This window comes from Brachyistius frenatus, unplaced genomic scaffold (genome assembly GCF_029030835.1).
Source record: "Brachyistius frenatus isolate BFR_SWC_R1_liver_20210118 unplaced genomic scaffold, ASM2903083v1 Contig_131, whole genome shotgun sequence".
NCBI classification, from domain to species: domain Eukaryota; kingdom Metazoa; phylum Chordata; class Actinopteri; family Embiotocidae; genus Brachyistius; species Brachyistius frenatus.
In genome coordinates this window covers 578,899-599,614 of record NW_027210730.1, presented here as the reverse complement: position 1 = coordinate 599,614, position 20,716 = coordinate 578,899, and the positions used below count along the sequence as shown (strand labels likewise).

The 20,716-nt window shown below is 38.3% G+C and overlaps 2 protein-coding genes across 3 annotated transcripts; both read left to right on the top strand.

The window, feature by feature from the left end:
* Positions 1–2,716: 2,716 nt before the first annotated feature.
* Positions 2,717–9,685, top strand: LOC138630287 (troponin I, fast skeletal muscle-like). 2 transcript variants are annotated; one of them, XM_069714526.1, is made up of 7 exons: positions 2,717–2,792; positions 4,508–4,540; positions 4,852–4,888; positions 7,912–8,040; positions 8,316–8,405; positions 9,229–9,402; positions 9,492–9,685. In XM_069714526.1, exons 2-7 carry the CDS (start codon positions 4,533–4,535, stop codon positions 9,567–9,569), a joined length of 516 nt encoding a protein of 171 aa, XP_069570627.1. In that variant the 5' UTR covers positions 2,717–2,792; positions 4,508–4,532; the 3' UTR covers positions 9,570–9,685. The 2 variants fall into 2 exon arrangements, with proteins under 2 accessions (XP_069570627.1, XP_069570628.1); XM_069714527.1 differs by having other exon boundaries at positions 2,749–2,788.
* A 1,394-nt stretch (positions 9,686–11,079) lies between these two features.
* Positions 11,080–19,930, top strand: LOC138630286 (troponin I, fast skeletal muscle-like). The gene is made up of 9 exons (XM_069714525.1): positions 11,080–12,311; positions 12,429–12,481; positions 13,630–13,724; positions 15,908–15,940; positions 16,092–16,131; positions 16,380–16,508; positions 16,609–16,698; positions 17,262–17,435; positions 17,523–19,930. The coding sequence occupies exons 4-9, from the start codon at positions 15,933–15,935 to the stop codon at positions 17,598–17,600; spliced, it is 519 nt and encodes a 172-aa protein (XP_069570626.1). The 5' UTR covers positions 11,080–12,311; positions 12,429–12,481; positions 13,630–13,724; positions 15,908–15,932; the 3' UTR covers positions 17,601–19,930.
* The last annotated feature ends 786 nt before the right edge of the window (positions 19,931–20,716 follow it).

Here is a 20,716-nt window from a genome sequence, read left to right as displayed (position 1 = left end):
GTGGGAGGCAGCAGGAGAACCCGGAGAGAACCCACGCAGGCAGCAGGGAGAACATGAAAACCCCACACAGAACGATCCTTGCTCCAATTAAGCTTCGAACCGAGTCCCAGCCGAGACTCCAACCGTCCTGCTGTGATGTGGCAGTGCTAGCCCCTGCAATGATGAAAGAACTGAGTAGCCTAAACTGTCATGCCAAAAACAATATATACTGTAAATGCAGTTGTTAGCCCCAACAATGATCAAGATAGTGAAATTACCCTGAACATAGCCCGGGGTTCAAAGGGTTAATCCATCCAGTAGATGCTCAGATATTTCTGTCAGTGGTGACTTGGGCGGCACGGTGGTGCAGTGGTTAGCACTGTCACCTCACAGCAAAAAGGTTCCGGGTTCGAATCCGGTCCTGGGCCTTTCTGTGCGGAGTTTGCATGTTCTCCCTGTGTTTGCGTGGGTTCTCTCCGGGTTCTCCGGCTTCCTCCCATCATCCAAAAACATGCACCTCAGGTCAGGTTACCTGGCGCCGCGCTAGTGGCAGCCTGCTGCAGCAGCTCCCCCCTGAGAGCCCCCCTGCTGTAGTGAAGACATTTCCCCTCGGGGATTAATAAAGTAAAATAAATAAATGACCTGCTGACATCGTCATCAATGAAGCTAGGCCATTAGCATGGCCAAATTTTTTTTTAGCACCGGTTGTTTACCAGTGACTACAATTTGATTGTAACCTTAGATACTTACATAGTCGTTTACTTACATAACTTGTTTCGATACATAAGTTGACTTGTTGAGAACATCAGACAAATCTGTCACAAAGAATATTTTCTTCACATATTCCAGAAAGCATTCTTGTTCGAGTAACTTGTCTGAGAGGGGAAATTATAGCAGCAGGCAACCGTATCATGCCCTTATATTTTTATAGCACAAATGTTAATCTGAGAGGGCTTTCTGCAGCCAGAGGGAGGTCTGGAAGGCTTTCTGAGGGTCCACGGATCAGTAATTCAAGAGGAAACACTAACCAGGTCAGCCTGCGTTTACGTGATATTTATAGATGGCAGAAGAGCCGGCTTGTTAAGCACTTTATTTGGAGCAATAGTTAAAAGTGATATCAATGTTTCAATGGTGGTTTCTCTTTCTCTGAGCCTTCGGTCTGGACGCTGCAGTCTCAACACACTTCTAGAAAATCCAAGATGAGCTTTTCATGACATTTCAAGTTCTCAAGTCAATTTTTCAAGTCAATTAGGAAGTTTGATCCACTTTAGAGATTTGAAGGTGTTGATTCCCCACTTTGCTTTCATTATTGAACAATCACAACTTTGAGTCTTGTGGTCTAAGTTCAGGTAAACACAAATCTTTGCTAAAAAATGAATCCTATGTGTTTCGTGTCTGAGGAGGTTTTTTTTCCTGTTATTGTCAGAAACTTCAGTTTCTAAAGATACCTGTTGGACATCACTCTGAGCGGTATCCACAGACATCAGCAACATTTAGGACTATATTTTGGTCCGCTGAAGGTCCTATTGCATTTTTTAGGAGTAACTTATTTCACACGCACACATTACAACTGAGTGTAAAAAAAAAAAGAAAGAAGAAGCTTTCAGGCAGGTGTGAAGAGGTTTTGTCAAACTGTTTTTCTTTCTTTGATTAAAGAATTTAAACTTTGATATCAGCATAAAAGCGTGACTCTCCATTGGCGTGCGAGCCAACCTTCAGCCTCGTGCTCAGAGGTGTCGGACAGCTGTGGAGAAGAAGGCTCTGTCGGTTATATACTTTGGGAAAACTATTTGAGTTGAGACTCCACAGATCAAATCTGCAAGTGTCTGCAGGGAGACGCTGGGATTTGAGTTCACGCCAACTGTGAAGGACGTACCCTTCGTGAGAAATCTACATCTAATTAGTGATGAGACATTCGTGTTTCCAAACTTAGCACATGTAGGTTTGACACATTTTGAGTCCTGAAGACAAATGGAAGTTATTTTTTAACGGCACTATATAATCTTAAAACTTACAGACAATTAAATGTAATACAAATTACTTGCAAAACTGAAGTTGGCATCCAATCTGTTGACTGTTTAAAAAAAAATCGATTAATTTCTACAAGTATGACGAGTTCTTGCACTTAAATCCAGTTTTACAAGTGGAACCAAATCAAATTTCAATTGAGACCTGAGTTTATCTGTTGCGAAGAAGAAGAGTCAAATCAAACTTTAAAGGGTTTAAATGGACCTTAATAATGTAAAAAAAAAGGATACTAGTAGATATTTGAGTATTTTTTGTATTTATTTTTCTCTTTCACTTATAAATCAAAAGCCAAATCCAGCTGGAAAAAGTCTGTTCTTGCAGTTTGTGCATCCAATGCTAATCATCACTGAAACTCTGGGATCTTGAGCATCTTCAAGAGAAAACCAAACCAAAAACACCTCTCAAAGCACAGAAAAACCCGTCTGTCCCTCCACTTTCACCAGTCCAACGTTCATCTGGTTGAATATTTGGTCTCTGAGGGTTTTATAGTGAATGGGAATCATCATGATCTTTTTCCATCCTTTTATAGCGTCCTGGTGGCACTGAGCAGAGTCCTTAAATGAAATCAGGCTCCTCCTTGACGACGCCTGATTTACAGGGTGAAGTTGACAGGGGATGATGATATTTCAGGAGCTTGCCGGCCGATTGGTCTGAGTATACTGCATTTCCTTAAACCGGTACCTCCGTATCCATGTCTGAGCCCTCATATAAAACCCCCAGGATGATTTCTTCCCACTGCCACAAGTCTCTGCTGCCCTCCTCCTGGACTTTCTCTCTCATCGTAGGTGAGACCAGTTTCCATTTGTTCCACTCTGCATGCCTCAACAGAGCTGGCAAACGAATACCAAGTGGCTGCTCTGTGGAGACTGTTACTGTCTTTTTGTAAAGAGCTGTTGGTGAAGTGCTAAAGTGGTGAAAGTCCTGACCCCTGCGGTTTGTTAATAAGTGAAGGGAGACGTGACCCAGGGTGACGGAGAGGGCTGATTACTGACGGATGAAATCTGAGGATTGTGTTTGAATCGTGCTGCACCGAGATTTTAATGAGCTGAGGTTGGATGATGCTCTTACTCTATTTACTTTAGACCTTCTCTCAAGATTTCTATTTGGAGCATTTGGCTGTTTTGGAGAGTTTTGAAATTTGACATTTTCCTGTAAGTTGAAGCTTTTTGATTGCATGATTGTGATATTACATTGTGTATCTTATTTTTTGAACTATTGGAATCATATTTGAACTTTTTCAATTGTCCCATGAGTATAATTTGGCTCTTTGATTTATCTTTGAGTGTTTGAGTTCTTTTGCATTCGATTGTTTGGATCGTTTTCAGGATTTCTTGCTATCAAATTCAACCTTTAAGAATTCTTTGCTTAAAAAAAAATGAACAAGAACTGTCTATAGGTTGAGATGCTTCCAGTTGTTTTCAGGTTAATTTGAGGAGATTAACAGAAGTTTGTGTGTGAATAAAGCAAAAATAAAATACAAATATAATACAACTAATTGCTGAAAAAGTGGGGCTGAAACAAGATGATTTTTGATAGAAACAGCAAAAAGCAATCAAAGATCTCGCTTGGACAAACAGTTGGATAACCAGAGCAATTGCTGTGATTTGTTTTACAGTGTAATGTTCTATTAAAGCATTGGACTATTGTGAAATGAATCCCCACATTTTGATTTGGTGGAGCTTTGGTGAGAAAAACAACACATTGATATCATGGATGTCTTGTTATGATAAAGTTTTTTTTTTAGATGTACGGTCATCGATAATACTCATGATCTATTTGTAACAGTTTGCGGTTTGATTCCTGGTCTTGGACTGAACTTTTCTGAAGCTTTTATCAGAAGAATGAAGAGATTTTGATCTCAAGAAAAAAGGAAAACATTTCATTGTTCATGTGGGAAATTTTTAAACAGCAAAAAAATAATTTATATGCAGTCAAAGTCTCAAATCAGCCTGTTTGTGTTTGTGTTTCAGGATTGAGACTCAATCAGATGAAGATCTAGATCTTTATAATATTCTCAGTATAAATAACTCTTGAAATCTGATTCGGGAGAGCGGCTGCCGGCCGAGCTGGGTTTGTTTTTGTGAGTGTGTGATGGTGTGTGTTGTGGCTGGTGTTGGCAGCTGACACGCTGCTGCAGCACATTCTGCTGGACAGATTCTTCTCTGCGAAAGCAATTGAAGTGTTAACTCACAGAGGAAATTTAGTTTTGAACACCTGCAAAGGAGCTTAAGGTAGCGCCGACATTTGACCCCAACTCTAAACTTAGTCCTGTCACCACTCAGCTGCTCATTAAACATCTCAGTAGCTCACATTTATACACAGGAGGGTCTTGTATATGATTATTTGATCATAAACTCTTCTTTCTTTCTTTCTTTCTTTCTTTCTTTCTTTCTTTCTTTCTTTCTTTCTTTCTTTCTTTCTTTCTTTCTTTCTTTCTTTCTTTCTTTCTTTCTTTCTTTCTTTCTTTCTTTCTTTCTTTCTTTCTTTCTTTCTCAAACAGGTTGTGAAGAGAAAAAGACGCCAACATGTCTGAGTAAGTGTTGCTTCTCCGTCATACATCACTGATTCAGATCCTTTACATAATGAGTGTGTTTCAATGTTGGAACTGAATTAACTTAAGTTGAAAATATTTGATTCATATTTAAGTTCAAAAGCGTCCGCAGTGAAATATACTCAAGTACCAAAAGTAGGCTATTCACTGTGAAGACTTTTAGAGGAGAGAAAGAAAAAAGAAAAATAATTTAAGAAAGGATGGAAAAAGTAGTGAAGTCCGTTTCTTTCTCCGTCTGTCTGTTGGAACAAATACTGTCGAGACACCAACGATTTTGTTTGATCTCCTCACAGCAAAAAGATGACTTCGAGCCGCAGGCATCATCTGAAGGTACGACACCCGTCGTTGTCTGAGCTGAGTTTTGAGATGCAGTTGGTACCAATACTTCAGAAATGAAGCTGCTGATTGATAACAGGAGAGGAGGGTGTTTGGAGTTTATTCCAGTGAATTATGATGGCGTGTTTAGTTGTTTCTCATCTATTCAATATGTTTTTTGGGGTCTGATCAGTAATCTGTCTTGTATCGTGTAGTTGAACATGAATAATGCAGAAGACACAAGCAGTTTAACCTTCTGCTGTGTGTGAAGTTCTCCACAGATGACGATCGGGACATTTCTTCCTGATAACTTCAACGTTATCTCACAAGAACTTTTGCATTTCTTCTAACGACAGTTGGTGTGTCGGTCCACTCCATTTTTAAAATACATTACGTGATGCCTTTTGGGCTCATTACACATTTTAAAAAGGCAGATCTCCATACAGCTGCTGGCTTGGAGCACAGCTTCAGCTGCTCTGCCCGGCTGTGATGGATTTGGCTGGATTTGGTTACTGCTTGGACTTAGACTGCGTCTGTGGTTGAATCTCTGGTGCTTTGGATGTGTCTAGCATTACTGCTATTTTAATCTGCGGTGAAATAGTGTGTTGATGATGCATTACCTACATAGCACAGAAGTTCAGGTATACAGTGGCTTCAATACCACAGCCAGCACAAACATTACTGCACACACACATTTAGGACTAATATTATTTTGGTCATACTTTATTTTACAGGTTACAGAAATAGAAGAAATTTAATTTCACCCACTCAGCAGCAAAACTCAATCTAAAAACTCAATCTAATTTCAATCTAAAAACTCAATCTAATTTCAATCTAAAAACTCAATCTAATTTCAATCTAAAAACTCAATCTAATTTCCATAAAGAAATGTATTGTTAGTCTTTTTTTTTTTTTTAATCTGCAACAGAGGTACAGGGATTCGTCTCTAGTAGTTGTTGTCTGTCAGTGACCTTGTTAGTTCTTGACCAAAAGTTTGCCATCTTTTTAATCATGTTTAAATCATCATTGTGTAGTTGATGTGTAACAGCATATATGAGCTGATGTGGTTTCTGTTGGTCTCCTGTTTAATCCAGCTGGTCTTCATCACAGCTGACAGAAACTTAAAGCAGCAGCTGAGATGAGACAGAAGAGACATTTTCAGGCTTTGAGGCGCTACCTGCTGGTTCGATTTGTCCAACACACAGAAGGTGTTTTGTAGTGTTGATCAAGACCATCATTATTGAGCTCACGGTTTGCACAGATAACGAGTCCTGACATCTTATACAGATTGCATTGTGTATGTGTTGCATCGAGGAAAGTCATGGTGCAGAATTATCTGGGCACCAAAATGGTTTTCCAAATGTCACACTTTTGAAACACCCCCTCTGCTCTACGCTTTCAGGACTATTGGAAACTAAAATGTCTGCACAAATTATATTTATTGTCATTAAGACCGTATTTGAAACTAGTTAGATTATATATCTCCTCCTGCCATTAAATGTAATCTGGGTTTTCCTGAAATGTCAACAAGGGCCATATTGGATCCACATCCGATATACTTCATCCGGTACACCTCGCTAGTCCCGGGTTGGACTCTCTTTTCCCCTTTAGATCCTGCCTTAATTCTTCATGTCACAGATTAAACAAGGTGCTGTAAACATTCCTCAGACTTTGATCCATGTTGACTCGACAGGATCACACAGTTGCTGCAGATTTGTAGACAGAAACCTTCATGATGCAAATCAGTGCTCTGATTGTGATGTTGGCTTTGAACAATAAGGCGCCGTGCCGTCTCTCCATACCGGTTTAACGTCACCGAGACACTTCATGGAATTGAGCCACCATTATTATGATTAATTCCACTGCTTTTACTCCTTTGACAAGTCCAAATGTCTGTTGTTCAAAAAGTATATAGTGTTATATTGTGTTTTGCTAGGTTACATTAAAGTAAAATAATAAAATAATAGATTAAATTATATTTGAAAATTTGTTATAATGGAAGAAAAAGCATCAATGTAACTTAGGATAGACCCAAAGACCCAAAATAGTACATGATAGCTGACTAAATGAAGCTAAATAGCTCACAAGTTAGAGACCTTTTTTTCATTTCTCAAAAATATCTCATCTTAAAGTATATTTGTAGTGACGTGAATTCTCCAGCAGGCGGCAGTGCAGCCATAAAAACATTGCAGAATTATTCAAAGTAGTAGGATGCGATAATCTTCAAGTGGTAAATGTATATTTAAAGGTCTTTACCTCCAAACACTATTGTGTGACTGAGAAAACTACTTATTACCATAAAAATGTAATTAGAAAATATTTTGATGCCAGAATAAAATCACCATCCAGAGAAAATAAATCAATGATATAAGACAAAAACCTGCGTCTTATAGATGCCAAACGCTGGAATTTATTAAATGGCAAAGTTAACAAAGGAAACTCATCCAATACGTTGAAATTAGACGCTGGAATGATGTTGAGGACTGAGAAGAAGTCAACTTCGCACCCTCTAAGCTCCCGATGCAATTTATTTATTAACGACACTGATGAAGAGCAAAGTGCTTCAAAAGTCACTGATGTTATAGTGTTAATAAATAGCTTTGAGTTTGCCTAATTTATTTTGCAATTATTAATTAAATGGCCTACTCTGCCACAACGTCCCTCTTCATGGTTTAATTTAATCCATTTAATTAATCTAATTGAAATTCGTTTGTAGTTAACGCGAGTACCTTTTATCTTTTATGGCTGAGAACAGCCTGATTCACATTCAGTTCAACAGACAAGAGTCAGTTTAATGTATTACATGATTAACTGAATCAGAAAGTTGCATTTCAAATTAAATTGTTTGAATTATTTATGTGAGTGGGATTAAATATGTAGAATATCCAAACCCAACCTGCCCTGTATTGGAAAGGTCTGTTCATGTGTGCTCTACCCACTGAAGCCACAAAAAACAGTCCTCTGCCAACACTTAGTGGCTGAATGAAAGTATTTTCTGCCTTCTATTGGCTTTTGTTGACTTTTTGTCCGTCCTGCAGAGTTTGATGCTGCAAATTGCAGCAGGCTGGCTTGTACAGGAGAAGAAGGACATCACGGCCGCCAAGCAGGCCTACATGGCTGAAACCTGTTCCTCCCCCAGCCTGAGCGGAGACCAGGCCACCCTCATGGTGAGAGACACCACAGCTTCGAGTCCTACCTAATGGACATGAGACACCACAGCTTCGAGTCCTACCTAATGGACATGAGAGGCTCTTTATTTCTTTATTAGCATCTCTTTAATTGGTAACTTGTGGTCTTCAACTGGAATTATCCAAAACTTAAACCCACAAACTGTCAAATAACGGTCCCATGATGTCTCTCTAATCATCTGTCAAATATTTCAAGTCATTGGCAGCCTATTGTCTCTATTATCATGATGATTTATTATTTTATGTTTATTTAGGAAACCTGCAAAAAGTTGCACGCCCTCATCGACAAAGTGGATGATGAGCGGTACGACCTACTGTCCAAAGTGGGAAAGGCCGATAAAGAGGTACACCTCCTCCTGCTGTACCGCCACAAACCATCTCTCTAATGAGTCTAATCATGGAAAACAAAAAAAGAGAGCTGGCTGGTCTGTTTTAACCTCTTCAACATTATTAATAATCTGGTAAGAAGAAAACATGCTGGAGTGACAAAAAAGGAAGCGGTTGATGTTTGTCCATAACATAAGAAGCTAATAGCCTGAAAACCCCAACTTTAATGATAACTTCTGGATGTGAATTTACTGAATTCAGGTCATTATAATGGAGTCAATGCAATTATGGAATTTAGTTGGGGAACATTTTGCATCAGTACATCAAAACGAAGCAGAAACATCATCACAGCAATGGCAGCTAAGACTCATGGGTACTGAAGTTTAAGGGTCGTTCTTCATGTAGTTTTCTGTAAGAAAGGAATGTAAAATATTTCTATTCTATTCTATTTCTATGATCAGAAAATATAATGGGGAAACCACTGACCACCTTTTAGGTTTTTTTTTCAATAATTAAACTGTAAAAACAACTTTTTTTTTAAAATCACATCATGTACAGCGTGCCACAAGGTTCAAATCTAATAAACAATAAATCTCCTAACAGCAAACAACAAACACCGTTGTCATCGGTTCTGAAACAACAGCGCTGTGTTTCAGCAGGTTTGAATGATATTTACAGAGAAAAGACACAGAATCAAATAACGAGCTTCAAATATTTTGTGGGGAAATTCTTCAAAAGGTGTTTCATAACTCATAAAAATGCATCACATAACCACTTTAAACCAAACTCCTTCTCTACTTTTGGCCCGATTCCACCTTTAAACGACTCGGTCGCTCTCAGATTGACGACCTGAAGATCAAAGTGGTGGAGCTGGCCGGAGTGAAGAAGCCCGCTTTGAAGAGAGTGCGCATGTCTGCCGACGCCATGCTGAAAGCTCTGCTGGGCTCCAAACACACGGTCAACATGGACCTGAGGGCCAACCTGAAGCAGGTCAAGAAGGAGGTGAAAGAGGAGGTGAGTCTTGTATGAGGACGGTCGGACCGGCACCAAGAGTTTTTACAGAAGTGTTGACTGTCATTGATTGTGGACTTTGTGTCCTGCAGCCGACGGAGGCCGCCGGCGACTGGCGCAAGAACATTGAGGACAAAGCTGACAGGAAGAAGATGTTCGAGACTTCCTAAACTTAAACTGAACTTAACTATGCTCCTGGTTGTGGTTGCTTTCGGCTGTTGGCGGTTTTTATGGAATTTCTAACATTTTTGAAATACTTTGGTTTTCATTAAATCAGTGAGTTTCAGCCTGCTGGGTAAAGACACTTCATTTTACACATTCTAAATATTCGACTTTCATTCTTTCTCCCGTTTGCCTCTCTGGTGATGTTCACTTTTGACAACTTCCTGCTCCCAGACTGTTTGTAATAAATGTATTTGTTTCATACGTCCGCTGTCATGAGATATTTTGTCTTTGACTCAGTGATGTGCAACACTGCAGAGCGAGCGCATCGCACACTCAAATGGAAAAGTAAACGATGTCGACTTTCTTTTTCTCTTTGTTTCTGTTAAACGTTAAAGAACCAGTTCCCCTGTAACATAATTCATCCTTTTTTCAGATTTTTAAAAGGAATCCAGTAAAAGTTAATGTTTTTACTTGATTCAAAATTTTAGCAACTGGGAGTAAAATAGAGCTTTAAAAAGTCAAACACAGAGAAGCATCATGATGCAGCTGATTACTGAGCTTTAATAAAAACAGGAGTTCTGTCTGAAGGTGCGTTCGAGCTTTAACGAAGTTGTGTTGTGCTTTTCGTAGTGCTGCGCATGCCAGTGAGAAAGAAGACACAGTATTCATGCTTCCCTTCGTATCAACTCCGTCCCCCAGAAATTACATTTATCCACAACTGAACGTAAAGTTACATTTGCTGCTAACACAATAAGAAAGTGTTATTCATGGCAAGTGGAACTAATGTTCGTACTGAACATATACTGAAGTTTCACAACGTTGTGTATTCTATAGTTATCTGTAATCTAATTAAAATCTGCAGAGGCTCACAATTCTGCAGTTCAATTACAAAAAAACAACACGGTTATTGAACCGATGACGCAACCTTTACATAGACGTAAAGAAAGTGCTGTTAGTGATGCACTTTGTACGGTGCAATACATACATGTTGTGATTCTGATGGCAAATATAAAACAATTGGGAAAACCATTTAGTAATAAACAAACGTAACGTCTGGGGTTGTTATCGACCGTGAGTTCGGGGAGCTGTGAAAAGTGAATGTCGACTGTCCTTTTGTAATTCTCACCTCAGAGATTTTGGAAATACTGAAGCCAAATCTTTTGGAAATGCCGTCTTGTTCTGGTGATTTGATTTGAAAACACAATCTGTACAGTAGTGAGCGGCGTTGGAGAAGTCGTTTTGAGGTCTGGCTGAACAGAGCAAGAATTTTTTGAGCGAATGATGTGAATGTGCTGATTAATAAATACTAAAAAAAAAATACTGTCGTCACAAAGTCAGCTGACGAGCTGGACTAGATGTAAATAACTAGCCACAGCCAGCTGGCTATCTGCGTCTAACGAAGCTGTTGATTGGTTTGCTCTCGGCTTGCAGCTGTTTAATGTAAAGGATTAAATGCAAAGACATATTTAAACCTAGTATCACAGCAAAGTGTGAAACAGACACGCGCCACGATTTCGGCGTGACAGTTACACGTCTCCCTCTAGTGGACAAAAAGGAAACCTGCAGAATGCTGCGTCACGTTTTTCGGTGATACCGGGTTGAATATTTACACTAAAACGATGAAGCCATTGGGAACGTCGATATTTTCCAAACTCTGGATGGCTGAAATTACAATACATTAACTTCACATCAAACATCAACTGAAATGCCACAACTCTTGATTTCTGAGCGTTTAGAAAACATAGATTTTGTGAATACCACAAGAGCGGGGTGTTTATATGGATTATTCTCATGAACACAGTAAACATGAACACGTTCGAAGGCAGCATCTGGTTGCAAATGACTTCAGCACTGCAAGTTGGCAGCATTTCAATAGTATTTAAGCTTCTGTCGTCCATCTTTACATGAAAATCCACCTTTGGTGTGTGTGTGTGTGTGTGTGTGTGTGTGTGTGTGTGTGTGTGTGTGTGTGTGTGTGTGTGTGTGTGTGTGTGTACAAAAATGACATTTATTTGAGGACCATTTCTTTATTTAAAAAATTTAAGTTGAAAAAGTAAATGAATTTTAAAAATATTTATTATATTATATTTTATATTTATTTATGTAACTATAGTTTTTATGGTACACATTGTTTTAATTGAACTCACTAATAATTTTGAATTCACCATAGCTCTAATCTGTCAGTAGAAACTGTTAATTACGTGTTAAATTTTTTTATGAATCTATTTTTTGTGTGATTAGAACAACATTATGATGTGGTATAAACATTTTATAGTTTCGTATATATTGGTTATAAATACTAGATACGGGGACTTAAAGTGTTGTTACCTTATTTTCAGCCAGGTGATATATCAGCACCGCTACAGACATCTGAAATGTCTGTGAAGTACATGTTTTAGTCAGATATTAAATTTGTCGAGAGCAGAAAATAGATGAAATAATCCACGTCAACCACACGGTGGCAGCAGAGGACTTCGTGTCCTCACGTCTACTGATTTCCTCACGTTCACTATTTTCAGTTTGCAGTCCTCCGCAAACACCTCACACGCAATTCTGATCACCTGATCTGTGTCTCGTTAAACACTTCTATCACTGAAATTTGGCATTAACTAGAAATGTTCGCATTTTATTATAATATATATGATTCTTACTTGTTACAAAATTTAACTTGAAGGTATATAAACTTTGTTTTTTTAACTGATAATAACAATATCATATTCAAATGGACCTATGCAGTCACACAGGAGGTGAGTCACGTCTGTTTGATTCTCTTACTATTCTCTATACATTTATAAACTGTATATTACATTTCTTGCCTTTTTGTTTTCAGTGTATTAAATATTGTTTTTATTGTTTGTTTTCAGTTGCTGTGAATCCAACATGAACCAAAACAGCTCCGCTGACATGAGTCAAAAAGGTCAATATTTAAGTTGATGGTCTGGTTAGATTTTAAAGCATCTTTCTGCTTAAATCTACATTATATGAGAATCAACTTTTTAAACTGCTGTCAGCATTCTTGATGATAAACCACAAGTTATTACTGTTCTGTTAAAGCAGTTAACTTTGTAATGGCCTAATTTAGAAAGTCGAAGTCTCTCTGATGATGTGCTTTTGTCATGTTACAATCACACTAATGGCCAGTTTCCAACATGTAAATAGGTTCACATCCACATCAACGTTGTAATGACAACATGCAGTGTTTTTACTGAAAGCTCTGATTTATGCGACTTGGTACTAAAACACAACAGATTTTAGGATCAGACCTTTAGTGGTCTTTCAAAAGTCTTCAATCCCGCTGTTAGATCGCTGATAGTTGGCTCGGTGGTCTGTTGACATTTATTATGGTTCTGAATAAACAATCAGATTTCAATATATTAAACCCATTTCATTAAATTCAGGTTGTAGTTAATGGAACAAAAGGAAAGGACTCAGTCATGATAACCAGAAGTCTCCAAAGTATGTAAAAGTTTAAGTTATAAGCAGATATGAGGAGAAATATAGAAAACATTGTTTCAGTCTCTGAACCACGACACCAGTCCACCATATAATCAAGCAATTTAATGAATGTAGTAAAATCGGGTCGTCCCTCCAAACTGTGCACTTGAGCAAGAAGCAAACTGGTGAGAGATAAACATTTCAGACCAAAAACAACTTTTAAAAAGTTCAGTGGCTGCAATAAAAGAATGTTTTGATGATGTCGTGTTCAGAGTTGAAGAAAAGCTTTTAATGTCAGGAAAAACAGTCAGAAAGTAAAAAGGACATAAAAGGGAAAATGTGCAGTGCAATATTAACATTGAGCAGAAAGTCAATGTTTTAATAGAAATATGTTGCAAAACTGGGAAGCTCTTATTGTGAAGTCTGTCAGGCCAAAATATATTTTCCTCTTTTGGACAACAATGTCTTCAATCTGGTTAACTTACATTATCACAAAGATATCTCCGATTCTTGAATGTGGTAAAATGGACCGAGTGCGTACAATCACGGCAGCGTTCACCTTCATTATCCAGGACTTTGAGTCTCGTTAAGTCAAATGATGTCTTACATTTTCATTGACTCCTTTTGCAGATCCCTTCGCGGCCGACTGAAAGCCTGACCCGTCCCCTCGGAGGACCGCTGACCACCTCAGGCCGACCAGATGTCAGCTACGGAGTATTTATGAGGTGAGTGGTCAAAGAATGGAAGTATTTTAGGAGCCCATTGGCCCGGTTGGTCTCAGAGCTCCTCATGGCCATAAAGAGGAGCGGCCCAGCACATATATATCCCCCACATCTCTTAGTAGGATTTTAGTTTGTGGCTCCCTTGCTGTCTCCCAGTCCTTCAGTCAGTCTCGGCTGCCCTCCTCTTCATCCCTTTGTAGGTGAGAAACTCTTTTACTTTGTGATGCTCGCTGGTCAAAAGATTTGAAACTTCTTTGCTTTTTGGAGAATTCAGATGCTGTTGAACAATCTTACCACAGTTTACTAAAATGCATGTGGATTTCAAGAATGATATCTAAGTACTTACAATCGAAAGAACCGAGTGTGCAAAGTCATGTTTTAGATTCAGCATTGTGGGTCCAATGATGAAAAATGGAAAAATATCCAGGTGCTTATATCAATGGATAAACACAGGAGGATTTCTAAAATCGGTTTCAAATCTGTTTTTATTTTAATATAGAATAAAATGTAGACTCCAAAATCTCAAACATTTAGCTGCTTGTAGGTCTGATTAACTTTGAACCTAAATATCACATCACTGCTGACAGATTCTCATCATGTGAGCCTGTTAAGTCAAAGTAAAAAAGTTAGTGATGTAATAACATGCTGCAAACGCCATCAGCATCTTTCAAACACATCCACGTTCACCTGACGGGCAAAAGAGAAGAAAACCTGAAGATGTTCCCACTCTGCAGATTAAATGACTGGTGGCAACACAGCACAGTTGGTCACCAGAAATATGGGAAATAGAAAGGATGGTAAATATAATAATTCTTTATTCATATTTTTGGTAACACCTGAATCAAAGTTTGGATTTGAATATTTTGACCTTTTCACGTCTGAAGGTTGCCGCTTGCATTTTGCTCTCTTTGATCTCACCGCTCTTAAAAAAAACTCATCATAAATGTCAAATGACCTTTGACCCCTGAGCCAGGATTAGCTGTGACCCGGTTGCCTCAAAATTCATGGATCTTGAACTTTGAACTTTAAATAGAGAAATGACCGAAGACCCCTACAGAACGGCCTCCACATGACCCTCAGACCTTATTTTGACAATAAAACTTTTACATGTAGCATTTGCTCATCGACCTCTTTCTTTTTAAACATCATCACTGAATCATTACTGAACTCAATTCTTTGTGCAAAAAAGGTTTCAAATGTCTTGATTGCAACGGCTTTGTTTTTGTGTGAAGATCTGATGATGAATGCAAAACATGAAAAGATGCAGTCGCTCATCACCGGATCAGTGCTGAGGTGACTTTTTGCTGTATTGGAGTTAAAAACACGGACGTCTTCCTTGTAACTGCAGGGTCAAAGGTCGGATTCTGGTGTTCGTAATGTCGTTCAGATTTAAACCTGCTGAATGTGTTTTTACTCTGAACAAAACTAAGGTTAGTTTTAATAGTATTTGTAGTTCAAATAATTTATTTTACACCTCATTTAAAAGTGGAGCTAACATGCAGTCTGTGTGGATGATATATGTGGAAGAGGGGAAATGACACATCGGGATCATGTGATTGGATCAACTGGTCCACATGTGGAGATGTGATCTGACTTTGTCTCGGGAAACGGCATTTATCATCACCACCTGATTCATTTACGAGATTCACTGCATGAAGAACGCAATTTTAATGCGAAGTTTCATGAATGTCAGTATCCAGATGACATATTCAGAAACACATCACATGTTAATATCAGGTGCAAATATGACCTTTGTTTTAATTACAATCCTCTTCTGAATTAAAGTATGAAAAATAGTTTTTAGTTTGGTCACTAACTGAATTTTGTCGTTGGTGATAATAAAAAAAAAAAAACGGAGGCGCTGAAAGTTTGAAAGTCTGAATGTTTGGTCCGATTTTTAATCTTCCTCTTCTTTGGTCAAATATTTCCAGATTCAAATGGTTGTTTTTGTCACATAAAATACTGTATTTTAGTTCAGATAAAGTTTGTTCTCAGGTCAAGACAATAAATAGTGATGGAGAGAGTTTCACTTTTTACTGAAGGTTTTATTCTCAGTAAAAAGTAAATTACAGAAACATGGTATCATGATTTAGTTTTTCTTTCAGAGCTAACTTTTAATTCTGAAACACAACCCCAAATGTTCCTTATACTTTTTGTGCTAACGGTCTTCTTCTGTTTATTCCCAGAGTCTGAAACCAAAAAGAAGCCAAGATGTCTGAGTAAGTACATGTTTGTTCTGTTTGAATACTGCCATTAACAAGATTTAAAAGGAAAGTTGGTCATGTTAATTCATTAACATCCAACATTGTATTAAGAATTTCTGTGAGAATCCCTGTGTTGTTATTAATATCACACATGTATGAATTAAAGCGTAAAGAAGATGACATCGAGCCGCAGGCATCATCTGAAGGTAACACCGACTCAGCATCACTTCTTTATTATTACCGAATAACTGAATGAGACGTCGTTGTGTGTCTGCAGTCTGTAGAAACGTGCTATGCATTGCTAACATGTTCTCTTAACAGCTCTTTAATGGACTAAATCGGTGCTTTGTGTCTCCTCTGCACCCAAGTGGACCAAACAGTATATTATTGTAGCTTTAAATAGAAAAAACTCCAAACAGCTAAAAGTAATAAAATGGGTGTCATGGTGGTGTAGAGTTTGATGCTGCAGATCGCTGCTGGCTGGCTGGAGCAGGAAGCTAAAGAAATCACAGCCACCAAAGAAGCTCACCTGGCAGAGACCTGCGCCGCCCCCAACCTGAGCGGAGACCAGGCGTCCCTGGTGGTAAAAACACAGAACCGCACGGGTAACACCTGCTCCAATGTGACCGGGTGGTTCTCGGAGAAAAACGTTTCTCTGTTGTTATTTTTTTTTATACAAACAGGAAATCGCCAAAAAGCTGTTCCAGGCTATCGACGCGATCGATGAGGACAGATACGACACCGAGGTCAAAGTGGCAACGACAGACAAAGAGGTGGAGACACTTCTCTGTCATTGGATGTTTTCTCTCTATTTATCATTCAAAACAGATTTCATTCTGGTCAGATGTAATCAGATGATGATCTTGAAATGCAAGACATAATTATGAGAACTACGCCTTCATAAATCTTCTGTAATGCTGCATGCTGGACATTTTATTACAATGCACATACATTAAAAATGATATTTACAAATAGTTAGGTCAGAAAAAAACTAAAAATGGTAAATAAATTCAACAAATGACATTACAATCTAGTCACACAAATCTTTTGCCACATTTAACAGGAGAAGTAAACTGTATTTTCTTTTACAATTCTAGAATGTAAGTGTTAAAGTTTTATCAAAGCATTACATCCATTGGAAACCTCCATGTATCTCCAAACTCTCAAAACGTGAAACTGTTACGCCTGGACAGCCCAAAGCGTGGCTATCTCACGTTTTGCTGTAGTGGACGAGCGTGTCTATTTCACGCTCTGCTGTGATACTGGGTTGATTGCTTAGATGTCATTAAAATGATAGAGAACCAAATGTCTTTGAGCTTCTGCTTTTTGCTTTCAGATTGCGGAGCTGAAGCTGAAGGTGGTGGAGCTGGCCGGAGTGAAGAAACCCGCCCTGAAGAAGGTGCGTATGTCCGCTGACTCCATGCTGGCCGCTCTGCTGGGCTCCAAACACAAGGTGACCATGGACCTGAGGTCCAACCTGAAGCAGGTCAAGAAGGAGGCCAGAGAGGAGGTGAGACGCTTCGCTGCTTTAGACTTTCATGTGATGTTTAAAGGCAGGAGCTGAATTATTCCCGTGATGGACCTCTCCGTCTCTCAGGGTACCGAGGCGGTCGGCGACTGGCGCAAGAACGTCGAGGACAAAGCCGACAGGAAGAAGATGTTCGAGACCAACTGAAGACTTTCTGATCCGACTCTCCGTTTTCACTCCGGGTTGCTGCGACTCTTCCCGACTGTTACTTTTGCCTTTTTTTTCATGGAATTGGAACAATTCATACAATTAAATCTTATTTTTGGAATAAGGCAATGCTGTGATGCTGCAGTTTGTTCCAGGCAATGTTTGGAAGTCTGGAGGAAAAACGATAGATTTTTATTTGGGATTTGAGCGGTTTGGTCACTGTTCATTACTGTTAAGTTTTTTTTGTCAGGAAATCACCTCAAATTAATTTATGTTGATATATATTCTACATATATACACTAAAATTATAGATAGTATTAAATATAGAAAAACGTAATACTTAAACTGTTCGTAAATGTTTCTTTTTTGCACAGAACCAAATTGGAAATTTCCTCTTCAATACTTGGCTGATAAACTGTTGTGCTCATGTTGCACCACCAGGTGTCAGCAGAGAGCCTTTTTCTTCCAAACTTTCTCTGCTGGCGGTTTTCCTCCTTCGTTAAACGCGCTTCCTGACAGTTATTCCCATCAAACGACACGTGGTGATAAATCTCAAACACAACTGCGGCCGCACAAAGTTCTTCAAACGGTGAGTGACAATTTGTCTTCGTCTCATGTTTCGCATCCCTCTTTATTTACGGTTTCACCTCATCACTTACTCATTTTTATGTTGAGTAATCCACCTTGTGTGATCAGTACCTCATAAACATGAGTATTGCATTTCTGAGAACTTCATTGAAACTATTTGATATTGAAAATGTTTTCGGCACATTTACTGGAAACGTTTAGATCTCCTCAAATAAGCAAAAACATGTAATGAGTGATTGAAACTTTAAAGGAAAAAAAAGGTTTTTGCTCAAGTTTTTATTTGCTGCCAGAGGAAATGGAAAGTTTGCTGTTTTATTGAGCGTCTGGTTTGAACTCTTCTTAAGGATGCTGTGATGTTATTTGTTTATTTCATTTAAATCGTGTCTGATTTGTTTATTGATTGCAGCATAATGAATGAAAGCAAATCAAATGGCAATTCAGTCAGGTCTGGTTTCACTGAGTTGGGTTAGGTTAGGTAGTTACTTTATTAATCCCCGAGGGGACATTTTTTCGCTACAGCAGCATACAGAAGCAATAAGATAATAATATAATAATAAAATAGCAGTAAAATAGCAGTAAATAATTGTTGCTAGTTTAAATTAAGAGATAAATATGCAGCAACTTCACTGACTGACAATTTCACTTAATCCAAGTACTGTATACGAAGTATTCTTCCATGTACTTTAAAGTGCTAACAATGAACTAGAAATGAGTAATGGTATTTATTTACTTGTTTTAACACTGATATAAAGACAAAAGATATTACATTTTATAATATACTTTTTTTAATATGGACGTCGACCCAAATTTGACCTTAGTGACCATTAAAACTGAGCTAACCACAGATAATTTTGGTATGTATTGAAGGTATTTTTAGGATTTTTTTTTTTTTTGTCTGTAATGTATCTGTAAAAAAGACTAAATTTCCATTTATTTCCTATTTTCCTCAGTAACCGGCTGTAAACTTGATTATTTCTGTGGCAGCAAATTTTGAGACTTCGTTTTAAAGTAAAATGACTCCAATAAATGTCAGAGCTGTTGCTTCATTCACTGTTTATCAACTCTAATCTGACATTAAAATAAGTGTTTTCATTAAAAAAAATTCTGGATTTAAAAATTGAACCGACTTGTTGCCAAAGACTGAAATAATGAACCAGTTTTAATTTGATGTATGTTTGATATTTAAGCTCAGGTTTACGTCAGTCCTGCTGCTTTAGACTCTTTAAACTCTTAAGACATTGAACTGACTTATTAATTCAGACATATTTAACAGTTTTAGGTCATTTAAACAAATATTTTTCTTGGTTGCATCATTAAAATGGACTTTTATACAGAAATAATCATTTTGTCAAACATTTTCTTTTGTCAAGTTCGATTTGTAAAACTCCTGAGCTTTAGTTTAAATGAGCCTCTGTGTCTGCGACTAACAGCTCATCACTCTGAAGGACACTCGGCTACGTGGTGAAAACTACTGGACATTCAGACCAGTTAAAGATCGGACCTCGAGGGAAACTGCTCATTTTGTTGTTGTATTTTGCCACTGCAGAGCTTTCATGTTGAAAATCAGTTTATAATGAAGTTACGGCCTTCAAAGATTTGGTTGTCAGCCTGTATGGTGTTGTTGAAGTGGCTCACATCTGTAGACAGACTTATTTTATTATAGAATCAATTTTGGAAATAGTTGTGATATTACATTCCTGTAATTCCCACGATCGTTTCATCATTAAAGAAAAAGAAGAAAACATGTTATTTGGAACTAATTAAATGAAAAGAAAACCTTCTTTTGGTTTCCTGCTGAATGTTTTTCGACTGACCTTTTGGCCACTGACTAAAAAAATTTGCAAGAACCTTGAAATTTTTCATGAGAATATTTGTATTTTTCTTATATTAAATGACTTACCTGGAAATCATTCACAAATGACATTCTTCTATTACTTAAAATAAAGTATTATGGGACGTTTATGACTCTCAGCTCCCAAAGTTTTGTTCCAAAGGACTTCATTTGGTGTCTGAGTTTGAGTTTTGGGAATGTGGATTATATTGTCGTTACTTTATGGCTGAAACTGGATCACTGTTCGTTAGAGGTTCATGTGCACACAAGCCTTGATTTTTTTTAAATTTTTATTGTGTCTGATTCTATAAATTCTGACCTGAAACCATTTCTGGTCCCAGCTGGTTGTCAGCTGGCGCCCCGCATGCCTGCAGGATGTTGGAAATGGTGTTAACTGGTCTCACCGCGTGCTTGGCGCCACATTTGGTTCGTCCAACGGTGGCATTTCATCTGCAACAAGTCAAATTCCAGGAGAACGTCTTCAGAGGGGGCAACTGTTAGGCCTCCGGCATCCGACCCCGCCCGGCCAAATTTAGCTGGTTTGTGTTTGCCGGCAGCCGGTTTTCACACGATATAAAAGCGTATTGTGTTTCCCGCTGGAGGCTGAAGGGTGGCTGATCGATAACAGGGCAACCAACGAGACGCAGATAGAGTCAGCAGGCTTTATTTAAACCGTCTGCTCCGCTTTAACTTACCA

Bases quoted from the DNA above. Each gene is read 5' to 3' on its own strand.
- LOC138630286 (XM_069714525.1), top strand. The intron at 16,132-16,379 runs GTAACACCGACT...ATGGTGGTGTAG, and splicing joins GCCGCAGGCATCATCTGAAG to AGTTTGATGCTGCAGATCGC. The intron at 17,436-17,522 runs GTGAGACGCTTC...TCCGTCTCTCAG, and splicing joins AGAAGGAGGCCAGAGAGGAG to GGTACCGAGGCGGTCGGCGA.
- LOC138630287 (XM_069714526.1), top strand. The intron at 4,889-7,911 runs GTACGACACCCG...TCCGTCCTGCAG, and splicing joins GCCGCAGGCATCATCTGAAG to AGTTTGATGCTGCAAATTGC. The intron at 8,041-8,315 runs GTGAGAGACACC...ATGTTTATTTAG, and splicing joins GAGACCAGGCCACCCTCATG to GAAACCTGCAAAAAGTTGCA.